Source organism: Mastigoproctus giganteus, chromosome 1 (assembly GCF_048544385.1).
Source record: "Mastigoproctus giganteus isolate SK-2022 chromosome 1, ASM4854438v1, whole genome shotgun sequence".
NCBI classification, from domain to species: Eukaryota; Metazoa; Arthropoda; class Arachnida; order Uropygi; family Thelyphonidae; genus Mastigoproctus; species Mastigoproctus giganteus.
The window spans coordinates 72,421,862-72,434,232 of NC_143575.1; the positions used below are offsets into that span (position 1 = coordinate 72,421,862).

A 12,371-nucleotide genomic window follows, 5' to 3' on the forward strand; every position below is an offset into this window, starting at 1 on the left:
AGCTTTAACCATCTCCGTTATAATATTCCAACTAGTCTTCTGAGTAAAATAATCCTGCCATTTCATGCACAATTAGCACGTACACCAGTACGGATATTTCAACAACTGACATTTCACTTCTTTTTCTGCTTACCATTATATTGGATCTGAAGTAGGGCCTGCAAACCGGTTTTATAAACCGGTTAAATCCGGTTTTCATATTGAGTTGTTAAAACCGAAACCGAGCTTCTAAAGCCGGATTCAAATATTTTTTTAGTTAACTCTCGAATATAGTTTTTTGTTACGCACATTTTCTTTTGTTTGTTCGTTTGTCTGGATCGTTCAACTGCTTTATGTTTTAAACATGTTTTTCATTTTATTTTAAGGTAGGTACGAATCTCATGGGCAAGTGGCCCAAATCTAGGAGGGTTACCTTTTATCTTCCCATCTGTATCATGGCACGATACAGGTGTACTCATTTACGACTGAGTGAGTCGGAGCAATAGCGTAAAAGAAAATGCTCAACATTTCTCAGTTCCATCTATCTTGTTCGCCAGGCAAGTTATGGAATGCGCCTTATTGATGGTTACCCAGTAGAAACAGATTTGCTGAATACTGCATCAAATTTCAATCGTAGAAAGTTATTCCTATTAAATTTGCGGACAAATGTTCTCCATAAAAGCAGCTTCACCAAATTTAGCTTTTATGTAATTTTGAAAATACAATAGATTTAATTGCGGGAAAAAAACTGCAAGTAAATAAATAAAAAATTTCTTTCGTGAAAAATTTGAAACTTGCCTCGTTTAGACTCTTCATTCAGTGCTTGCGGGAGTGACACATAGTATTGTGTCACTCCCGCAACAAAGGCACATAGTATTGTGCCTTTGTTATCTTCAATATTTTTATTTAAAATTGTAGGTGATATAAATTTCTACTAATTAATATTTATTACTCTTAATATGTCTAAAATGAAATCAAATGTATGGAATTATTTTGCTCGAAAAAGCAAAGATGAAGCACAATGTTCGAAATGTCAGAAGATAAATAATGATGTTGCATTTAAAGAAAATGCATCAGATTGACATTAAACAAGATAACAGTGAACCTCCTGTAAAAATGGTAAGAATATTAGAAAATTTTATCCTTAAAAAATCTAGGGAAGATGAGATTTCAAAATTAGCTGCTTTAGATGGATTTTCTTTTAATTCAATTGCCAAGAGTGAGTTTATACAATCAAGCCTTCACCTTCAGAGAAATAAATACGATAAATTACCACCAGCCTCAGTGAATGGAATTAAAAATATGGTTCTGAATTATTATAAAACTAAGAAAAAAGAACTCATTCAGCATTTCAAAAATTCATTGGTTTTGGGTGCACGGTATTCATTGACTCTAGACGAATATACGTCTATACAAAATAAAAGGTATATGAATATAAATGTGCATTCAAAAGACAATCATTGGTCATTAGGTCTTATTGAGATTAATGGTTCACTTGATAGCAGAAGAACTGAGCAAATTGTGAATGGACACTTGAAAGAATTTTGTTTGAACTTGGATGAGGATATTGTTGCCTGCACCACCGATGGAGCAGCAATGATGATTAAGTTTGGCAAGCAAATTACGCCTAATCATCAACAATGTATAGCCCATTATATACATCTGTCAGTTATAGATGTACTTTATGAAAAAGCAGTCAATTATGGTGCCACAGTCTCTGAGTCTCCCAAAGACAATGAAGAAAAAAAAATAAAAATAATGAAGGAAGTAGTGATGATGAAGAAGTTGAAGAAAGACAGCAAGGCATGCTTTATCAAACCGACTTTACCGATGAGCTCATTTATTTCTTCAATCCGATGGCCAATATTGCACAAACTATTAACAAAGTCAGAAAAATTTGCAAGCTTTTTCGAAAATCGCCTACCAAAAATGACATATTACAAAATTTTGTTAAAGCAAAATTTAATGGGAAAGAATATAAACTTATATTAGATTGCAAGACTAGATGGAATAGCACATTCTATATGATTGAGAGATTTTTGATATTGAAAAATTGCATTCCAAATGCTCTATGTGCAGTATTGTCAACTGAAGCTGTGTCTCACGATGACTGCAAAACACTTGAATTGCTACGTGAAACTTTGCGACCAGTTGAAATGATTCTGAAGGCTATAACATCAGAAGATACAGACTTACTTAAAGCAGATTCTTCAATAGAATTTCTGCTTGCTAAGCTTGATACAGCAGAAAACCCATTTACTTTAAAGTTTCACCAAAGCCTTTTGCAGCGTCACAATGCAAAGAAATTTCCAAACTGTGGCTTTGCTGAGCTATCTAGACAACCCCAAAAAGTTTAGGAAAGAAGATTCAGGTTCAAGAACTTTTGATTTTCCAAGTAAGCAAGTTTTGAAAAAGCATGCTGAAGAGATTTATCAGAGATTATTTGCAAAACATTCCGAAGGAGTCTTAGCGTTGAATGAAGAAACTGAAAATAAACGAACTGTTCTTTTAGAAGAAAACAAAGACTCAACTAGTTCTGATGTTGGAGATACACTCATGCGAGAGTATCATAGTGTAATAAAGAGATTAACTGAAATGCCTTCAAAATATCCGAGTGAATTGGAAATCAGCAAAGAATTTAAAATTTTGGAGGCAACTAGCAGTAGAAGTGAAAAGCTGGGGAAAGTTTATAGAGCACTGCTGACCATTAAACTAATAAGTGTCCGATCTGAGAGAGTGTTATCGATCACTGGTTTCTTTAACACAAAAATAAGGTCAAGTCTATCAGGAAAAATGCTGAATATACTGTGTTTTTTAAAGGATCATTTTCAGAAAAAAGCTGAGCAATAAATAGAAAAGTAATTTCCCCAAGCTGTTTTTTTTTTCACATTATTTTTATTTTTTTGTTTACTATACAAGAAGATAGTTTTTATTCAGATTTGAATACATTTTGTAATTTTGTAACAAGCTTGAGATATTTTGTATATCTCAAGCTTGTTACTTTTTTGGAGCATTTTAATTTTTTAATTTTTTTTTTACTATAAGAGGTGATAGATTTTGTTTAAAAGATTTGATTACGATTTGTACAATCTACCCAAGATAAAATAAATACCTGTGTTATAAGCTTTTAATTATTTTCCCTAAGTCTGAGAAAATCGGTTTTAAAACCAATTTTAAGAGTAAACTTCGGTTAAACTCGGTTTTGAAATTTCTTGGTTTTATGAAAGCCCTAATCTGAAGTTAAAAAAGGAAATAACACATCAATAAATGACCAAAACAACACTGCTTACACAATCACCTGCTAAGCTGGCTGTAATGCTCATACATAGGCAGCACCACCACAAGGTATGCTCCAACTAACAAATCAAAAAGCGGCATATACTATCATAGATTGAGTTTGTTTTTGAACTGCAGTAGCACTAAATTATTCTTATATGCACCTTCACAAAACCATTCCTCTAATATGAATCAGGCCAAACTTAATTAAACAAATAATCTTCTAGCAAGCAACTTCGAGCTACTTTTCTCAACAAAATTACAATCAATACTAAATCATAAATAGTGAGAGGAACACATGACTGAATGCAAGCCAATTTGAGCCTTCTGAATGTGTTACTCTATTCTGTCAAGCCTTTTAGGGTGACCGATGATGCAAGTTTTGAAAACTAAGAATACAGCTATCATCTGCAATAATTTTATCATTATTTTTAAATTCTTTTATTTTTCAAGTTTTGTTAACAAGTTAGGGTAGCCAGAGATGCATCTCTGCTTGACGTAATGAGTTAATTTTGTTTTTCACTTCCATCATTCTTTTATAATTTTTTTTTACTTTTACTTCCATTTCCTTCAAACTTATTAATAAGCTTTCACAAAATAAGTTTAAAAACTTCAAGTTCATCTTTAATCTGTAATTAGTAACACTGTCTAAACTTCTGATGTTGCCTAAATGTATGTTAATTATATAAATACTGTATTAATATTTATAAAAGTACTACCCAAAATCAAAACTCAAACACGTCTTTCTTTTGGGCTCTGTATTAAAAACAGCACATCAGCAGATATGAATATGAGCTACTGACTTATAAATATGCTTCGGCTTCAGCGACACAAGCCTGTTAATTACATTCAAACATCGACATTAAAAAATGCAAATTTACCTCTGTTCTTCAAAAAAAAATCTTGTGTACTTAATTTCCACTAAACATAAATCTAACCTTAAATGTATTCTGTCCCTGTGGTCCACCTGCTATGTGACTGGGTGAAGCTGATACTAGTGATGATGTTTGAGATACTGGAGCATGGATATTACTAGGATTATTGGGATGATATCCATTGTTGGTGTTATTTACAGGACCTGAGCCAGGCATGTAGTAATTACAACGGAGAGGATGATTGATGGGAGTACCTGGCCTGGAATTGTTGGATGATATGCCTTGAATTTTTTGCTGAACTATCTTCTGGCAAGCTGAAATATTTAACATATACTGATGAACATGTTTCACATTTATACTTCACATATCAACAATAAACTTTTCAAAGCCTTAAAACAAATTATTAGAAGCCATTATGTTTTTCTGTGATTGTGATAACAAAAAAGCAAGAAAAGACAACTACACATATAGCATTTTTATTTAAATGATTATTTCATTTTGATATCATATTTTAACATGGAAACTACAACTAGTTCCACGTAAAACTAGTGACTAATATTAAACTTGGAGAGAAATCGATAATGTTTTAAAAGAGCTAATTGCATTTTGTCAATAAATGAATGCAAAAATGCAGTGATTCAAACCCATTAGTCAAGTGGTTTTTATACACTGAGCAGCCACTTTATTGGTACAGTTCTCTTATGCATGGAATAAAGTGCTTCTTCAGTAACAGATTCACAGGTTCATACTATGCTATATAAATCAGGTGGATAGATAAGTAGGGATACTCCTTGTGACTAATTCAGTGAGAATGGGTAAGACAAAAGATTTACATGGCACTGACTGTGGCAACAAAAATGATCTTTAGAGGGTAGGATAGGTTACTGGGTTGCTCTGATTGAAAAATTGGGGATCAACCATTCTTCTTATAATGTCATTGTCCTTTTTTTACTTTCCTAGGAACCCTGGCCACCAAGAGGAGTTGCGCATGTGATCAAGAGACAGGTATAGATTTCAGAATGTGATGCTCTTTATAAAAGTAGTACTGTGGAGTTAACAGTGGTTAAAATTATAATGATCTCTTAACAAAGTTTATTTGTTCTTTTGGTCTCAGAGTAAGCAGGAAATATTCTGTTGTTTTTCTGTGTTGAAACATTATTTCTAAAGTGGTTTTCAAAAGTTTTCTTCTTTCTATGAACTCCGTCATCTATTTCCAATGCAAATAATTTCTTGATTCCTGCTACATACAGCATAGTGTACAAAACAAACATAGGTCGTTGACTGCTAGTGCATCTATGGCAATGCCAGATGCCCAGTATGAGTATCTCAGAAACTGCAACCCTGCAGTTTCAAGTATGACTCTGTCTCAGGTGTATAGAGATTGGTCCAATAACCATATAACATCTAGTGAACAGCAATCCTATGGTTGGAAACATTTTATTAATGTGAAGAGCAAATGGAGGTTGTTGTTGTTCTGGAGGCTTAGTGGCACATAAGCTGCTAAGGCTATAATGTGCCTATTCACTTATTATATTAAAACATGAGTTTTCCCTAAATCAAAAGAAAATCTGAAATCAGAAATAATTGAAAAGCCCAGTTTGCCTGAGAAAGTCAAAAAATTCAGAAATATTTGCCTTATCACCAATGAGATTTTCAAGAGTTATTGGTTTATGAAGATTAACCAGTGAGATCAAGGATGAAGTTCTGGCTTGTTTATAATAGGGGCAGCCAATAAGAATATGTTTTACAGTCAAATTATTAGAACAATGTGTACATTGTGGTGGATCATCTCCTGTGAGTAAATTAAGGTGGGTCAGATGGGTATGTCCTATTCTTGCCCTTGAAAGGACTACTTCTTCTTGTCTCGATGTACGGATACTGGAGCGCCAAATTTTCGGATCATGTTTAAACTGAAAGAGTTTATTATTAGTCTGACAGTGCCAGAGTGCTGTCCATTGTGATAGGCAAGCAGCATGAACGGTTAGTGCATAATCTGATGCTGGAACAGGGATATTGGTTAAATCAAAAGTAGTTGGATTTTTTGCAGCTTTATCGGCCAGTTCATTGCCTAAAATACCGGAATGGGCTGGAATCCAGCAAAAAGTGATCAGTTGGTTGCGTTCTTTAATTTGCAGTAATAAGCTTCTGATTTCATCTAGAACAGGGTGAACTTTATCTGAGGAATTACATAACAACATGATTGAGCTGAGGGAATCAGTGTAAATAACTGATTTTAAGGAACTGTCAGAATAGAGATTTTCTAAAGCTAGTTTAATTGCATATAATTCAGCAGAAAATATACTAAATTCTGAGGGAAGGGAAACTGATACAGTTGTATTCGGAAACACTGCAGCTGCTCCAACATTGGAATTAGATTTAGAGCCATCTGTATAAATTGGGGAGAAATCAGTATATCTTTGAGTGTGAACTGCATGAATTTGGTTGACATTTGATGCTTGCAAAGTATTCTTTCTCCATTGACAGAGGTAAGTGTCACAGGTTGGAAGAGGAGGAGGAGCCCATGGTGGCTGAGCATAAGTTGCCACCTGCTTTACGGAATGGATGGAAATATTCCAAACTTGCACCAATTCAAGAAGGTGAAGACCAGCTGGCTTTACTATACTAGGTTTGTTTCTGTATAGGATTTCTAACGGTGGGTTGAAAAGGTATGACTGAACGGGATGAGAGGCACAACTTTGTATCTTGACAGCATATTTGAGTAACAGTGTTTTCCTGCGTAAAGTTAGTGGGGGCTCGTGAGCATCAATGTAGAGACTATGTTCTGGCGACGTTCTGAATGCACCAATTGCAATTCTCAAAGCACTGTGCTGAATTGGATCAAGCCAGCGTAATGCGCTCTTTCTGGCAGAATCATAGATTGGAGCACCATAATGGAGACGGGATCTGATTAATGCCCTGTATAAACGAAGAAGCGAGGTACGATCTGCACCCCACGTTTGGCAGATAAAGCTCTGAGTATGTTTAACTTTTTTAGACATGAGGTCCGTACATTTTTAATATGATCTAGGAAATTTAACTTGTTGTCAAGGATTAATCCAAGAAATCTGATGTTGCTGGTGACTGGGACAAAGATGTTAGAAATTTGAAGTTCAGGATCTGGATGAAGTTTGCGTTGTCTACAGAAGTGGATGGCAACTGTTTTCTGCTGCGAGAGCCGATAGCCATTGAGGCTCGCCCATTGTTGAATTTTATTAAGTGATATCTGAAGCTGTCTTTCAATAGACCTCATATTTTGAGAATGACAGGAGATGGAAAGGTCATCTGCATAAAGGTAAGTCTCAACTGTATTTGGAAGCTGCTTAGTGATAGAATCTATTCTCAGAGCAAAAAGAGTGGCACTCAGTACTGATCCCTGTGGAACACCTTCTTCCTGGATGAAAGTTGTGGAAAGGGCATGTTGGTATCGAACTTGAAATGATCTAGTATGTAAGAAGTTCTGAACAAATATAGGAAGGTTGCCTCGTAGTCCGAGAAGGTAAAGATCACTAAGTATACCATACCACCAGGTAGTATCAAAAGCCTTCTCTATGTCTATTGAAACCATTACTAGATGTTCATGTTTGACAAAAGCATTACGGATGGCAAATTCAGCCTTGACCATAAGATCTAAGCATGACCTGTTTTGACGAAAGCCATATTGATTATGGCTCATTAGCTGTTCCGACTCAATAATCCAGACAAGTCTTCTGTGGATAATTTTCTCAAGAATTTTGCTGAGGCAGCTTGAGAGAGATATGGGTCTATAGCTATTGGGGTTGGATGGATCTTTTCCAGGTTTCAGGAAAGCCAAAACTGTAGAGTGATGCCAAGTAGCTGGAAAAACATTTTCTAAAAATATGTGATTGTAAAAGACCAGGAGGCAGCGCAAAGCTTTGTCATCAAGATGTTGTAGCATGACATAGTAAATCCCATCTGGCCCGGCAGCACCATTGGGGGCGGTTTGAATGACATGTAAAAGTTCAGAATATTGCAGAGGTTTGTTATATGGGAGAAGACGGGCAGTTTTAAAATGAATAGCATGTTTTTCTTCAGTGTTTTTAATTCTTTGGAATGAAGTAGGATAGGCTGTTGCTGCTGAGATTTCGGCAAAAGTATTGCCCAAAGCATTAGCTATATCTACTGGATTAGAGAGATCTTTCCCATTCCAAGAGAGAATTGGAGAAGGTATGGTAGGAAACTTACCAGACAGCTGTCTAATTTTTTTCCATATTATTTTGGAATCAGTATTTCTGTGAAAACAGGAGGCAAAACAGATCCAGGATTCTTTCTTTGCTTGCTTTTGTATGAAGCGTGCTTTTGCCCTTAATTTCTTGTAATTAATGAGATTGACTGTGCTCGGACATTGCTGAAACAAATTCCAGGCTTTATTTTTTGCTCTCTTTGCTGTGGTGCATTTGTCATTCCACCAGTAATTATGATGCTTTCGGCCCGGGGGATTTGATAGTGGTATTGTGTTTTTAGCCACATTTAGAAGATGCGACGTGATGTAATCTGTCACATCATCAATGTTGGAGGCGGATTTTTTCCTCATCAAGGTCGATTGATGATTGAAATTTTGCCCAGTCTGCTCGGACAAATTTCCACTTTCTGCAGGGTTGAATTGAAGGAGTCTTTGCTTTCAGAAAGTTGCATACTATTGGGAAGTGGTCACTGCCCGTGGGATCATTTATTACATACCACTCTATGGTTGGGACTAGTACCGGTAAACAAATCGAGAGATCTATTGCTGAAGTGTGTCCTGCTGGGAGCTGTACGTGTGTCGGTGCACCAGTATTGAGTATACTGAAATTTAGTGCCTCTAAAAAGCTTTCAATTAATCGGCCCCGTCTATCCAATTTAGGAGAGCCCCCATAATGGGTGGTGCCCGTTAAAGTCCCCTAATATACAGAGAGGTGGAGGTATCTGTATAAAGAGGTCTTCAAGATCTTTTAAAGAGTAAGTACGGTTTGGTGGTAGGTAGATTGAGACAAGTGTTATTGCATTATGGAGAGTTATGCGAACAGCAACAGCTTCAATTTCAGTTTGGAGTGTGATATGCCTAGTTGGGATCTTCGAGTTTACTAGGATTGCTATAGCACCGTGGGCAGCATTAGCGGTATTTCGATCTCTTCGATAAAGGCAATAGTTCTTTATCGAAGGAGAAATTTGTGAGGTCAGGTAAGTTTCCTGCAGACAGAAGGCAGCTGGAGAAAATCGGTTAATTAGGTATTTAATATCGTCAGTGTTGCAACGAAAACCTCTGCAATTCCATTGTAAGATACTGTGGTTCGTTTAGGTTTAGTTGAGGATGATTCATCAGACTGTTTTTTGTTTGAGCACTTTTTCCGGTCTTTTTTTGGGAAGCTGGGGCGCCCAGTGTCCATAGTGTCATTTGCATGAAGTTCTAGTATGGGTTCTTCAAGATCTGAGTGTACGTCTACTTCCATACTGTTGGTGGATGATTCAGGTTTCTTGTTATCTTTGGTAGTTTTTAATTTTTCTTTATCATGCGAGAGTGTCCGAGTATCAGTTAGGATGCTGATTGGAGTGTTGGTCGATTCACTGGTTTTAGTTTGATGTGTGTCTTTTCCTGAATTAGATAACGCATTTTTAACCCAATCAGCCATAGATGTGCTAGGGGGTATTGATACATCTGTTTGTACTGCTGTTGAAATAAAGCTTCGAGTGTGAGATGCATATGAACGACTGGGCATGGTCAACATGACCTGTCTGCGTACCTCAGGGTATGTGACTTTGTGTTCAATTTTATATTTTTGAATTTTTTTCCCTGTTTTCCACATTTCACAGGATTTTGAAAATGCTGGGCGACTTTCTTTGCAGTTGGGGCAAATGGGACTTGATGCTGAACAGTCTGCTTGTGCATGTTCCTTGGAACCACAAATAGGACAAATAGCTTCTCCTCTGCATGCTTGTTGGGAATGTCCATATTTTTGACATTTAAGACAACGAATGGGATTAGGAATATAAGCCCGAATTCGGCAGTTTAAATAGCCAGCTTTTACTGAGGATAGCAAATCTGGGGTACTGAAGGTTAAAATGATTGACCTAGTTGGGACGAGATTTCCATCTTTTTTAGTCATTATGTGTTTGGCGTTGGTTACTTTTTGATTACTCAGTTCTTGAACTAATTCCTCTTCTGATATTGTAAGTAGGTCCCATTCGGTTATAACGCCTTTCGAGGAATTTAAGGTGTTGTGTGGAGTAACAGATACTGGCAGACCACCGAATGTCGCTGTTTTGAGTAGCCAATCGGAATGTTTGGAGTTTGATGTTTCAATTAATAGGTCTCCGGATTGCAGTCGTTTAACCATTTTTGGTGTTCCAGCAATCGATTCCAGAAATCTTTGGATGACGAATGGTGATAATTTTCCGACAGGTTGGTTTGAGAGAGAGTGTATCACCAGAAAGTTTGGCATTTCATTGCACTGCACTTCTCTTCGGAGCCTTTTTGGTTGGTTCAGGTCTTCATTGTTTGGTTTATCTAGCCTTGAGTTTGAAGGCTCTAGAGGTGGATATTCATTTTTATCCATCGTTGCTCCTTTTAGCCCTGGGGGATAACTTTTCTCCCAGATTACCGGCCCCGCCATGGGGAGGCAGGAGCAGTGCCGCTCGGAGGCCAAGCGGTTGAAGTGTTAGTTGATTAGTAGAACAAGAAATATAGGAAAAAGAAAGGTGTGTTTCCTTTCTGTGTTCTAACTAGTGGTTTTCAAGTATAGAACTAGTTTTAAAGAAAAGCTGTTGATAGAAATGTAGGAACTTAAAAGGAAATAACTTCAATCACTTTACAAGAGCTCTCTATATATCACAAGAATATCGCTTGGCCTCGAAATACGCTTGGCACCCGGGGCCAGCAAATGGAGGCTGACGAGACTTGTACAAAGTAAACAGATGGCTATAGTCAGTCAAACAACCCAGAACAACAGTGGTAACCAAAGTGGCATTTCAGAATGCATAACTAGTTGCACCTCGTCATTGATGGGATATCACAGATGAGAACCGAACCAGGTTTCATTCTGTTAATAACAAAAGGGGGGGAAGGTTTGGCTACAGTGAACTCAAGAACATCAGCTTTCGTAAAGGCGACTACAATGGACTGAGACAGTATTTAAATTCTATACAGTGGGATCAACTGATGATATTGCCAACAGCAAATTCAAAATGGGAAGCATTCAAAGAACTTATCGTGGAAGCTACTAGGCTTTACATACCAACTAAGAAATATTGTTCAAGGTTTAGGCCTAAATGGTTGTCAGATGAACTAATGAGGCATATGGCAGAGAAGAAAAATGCATGGGATACATACAAATTAACACGTGACACGGACGCCTATGATAGATACAAGTTGATCTGTAACCAAGTTACAAAGGAGGTTAGGCAGGCGAAGGCAGATTACGAGAGATCCTTGGCAAGGGATGCGAAGAAAAACAGCAAAGAGTTCTTTACTTATGTAAACTCTAGAAGGAAGGGGATGAATCAGATTGGTCCACTTGAGATGGATGGGTCAACTGTTGATGACCCTGCTCGGGTAGCTAACAAACTAAATGAATATTTTGCATCGACATTCACACATGAGGAGTTATTCAGCGAGGGGAATGCCAGAGGTGTATTCAACTCTAGCAGTAAGCTAGAGAATCTTGTAATAACTGAGAGCAAAGTGGAGGAGAAATTGTTGAAGATAAACACAAGAAAGGCACCTGGGGTGGATGGGATCTATCCAGTTATATTAAAGGAGGCAGCAAAGGAGGTAAGCAAACCCTTAGCCATAATTATGAGAGCTTCCTTGGACTCAGGGGAGGTACCTATTGACTGGAGATGTGCAAATGTGACCCCAATTCACAAAGGGGGATCAAAGGCTGACACAAGTAATTATAGACCTGTGAGTTTAACTTCTGTTCCCGGAAAATTAATGGAGGCACTGGTGAAAGAAGCACTGCAGGATCATCTAGACAAGACTTCAGTTATAGCTAGGACACAGCATGGTTTTGTTAAGGGGAAGTCTTGCCTGACCAATTTGATTGGATACTATGATGCAGTCACAAAAGAACTGGATGCAGGGAATAACTTTGATATTATATACTTGGATCTTAGAAAGGCTTTTGATACTGTTGCACATGGAAGACTGCTGCACAAATTGGAGCAGTGTGGCATTGGAGGCAAGTTGCTGCTATGGATAAAGGGGTGGTTGAGGGGGAGAAGACAGAGAGTGGTAATCAATGGACA

At 37.2% G+C, this 12,371-nt stretch overlaps 1 protein-coding gene across 1 annotated transcript in view; it reads right to left on the reverse strand.

Annotated features, from left to right (window-relative positions):
• Positions 1–12,371, reverse strand: part of CenG1A (Centaurin gamma 1A) — a 751,861-nt gene that overhangs the window by 145,001 nt on the left and 594,489 nt on the right. Inside the window, exon 7 of the mRNA XM_090380508.1 lies at positions 4,194–4,444. Coding sequence (XP_090236634.1) covers positions 4,194–4,444 — 251 coding nt within the window. The remainder of the gene's footprint in view (positions 1–4,193; positions 4,445–12,371) is intronic.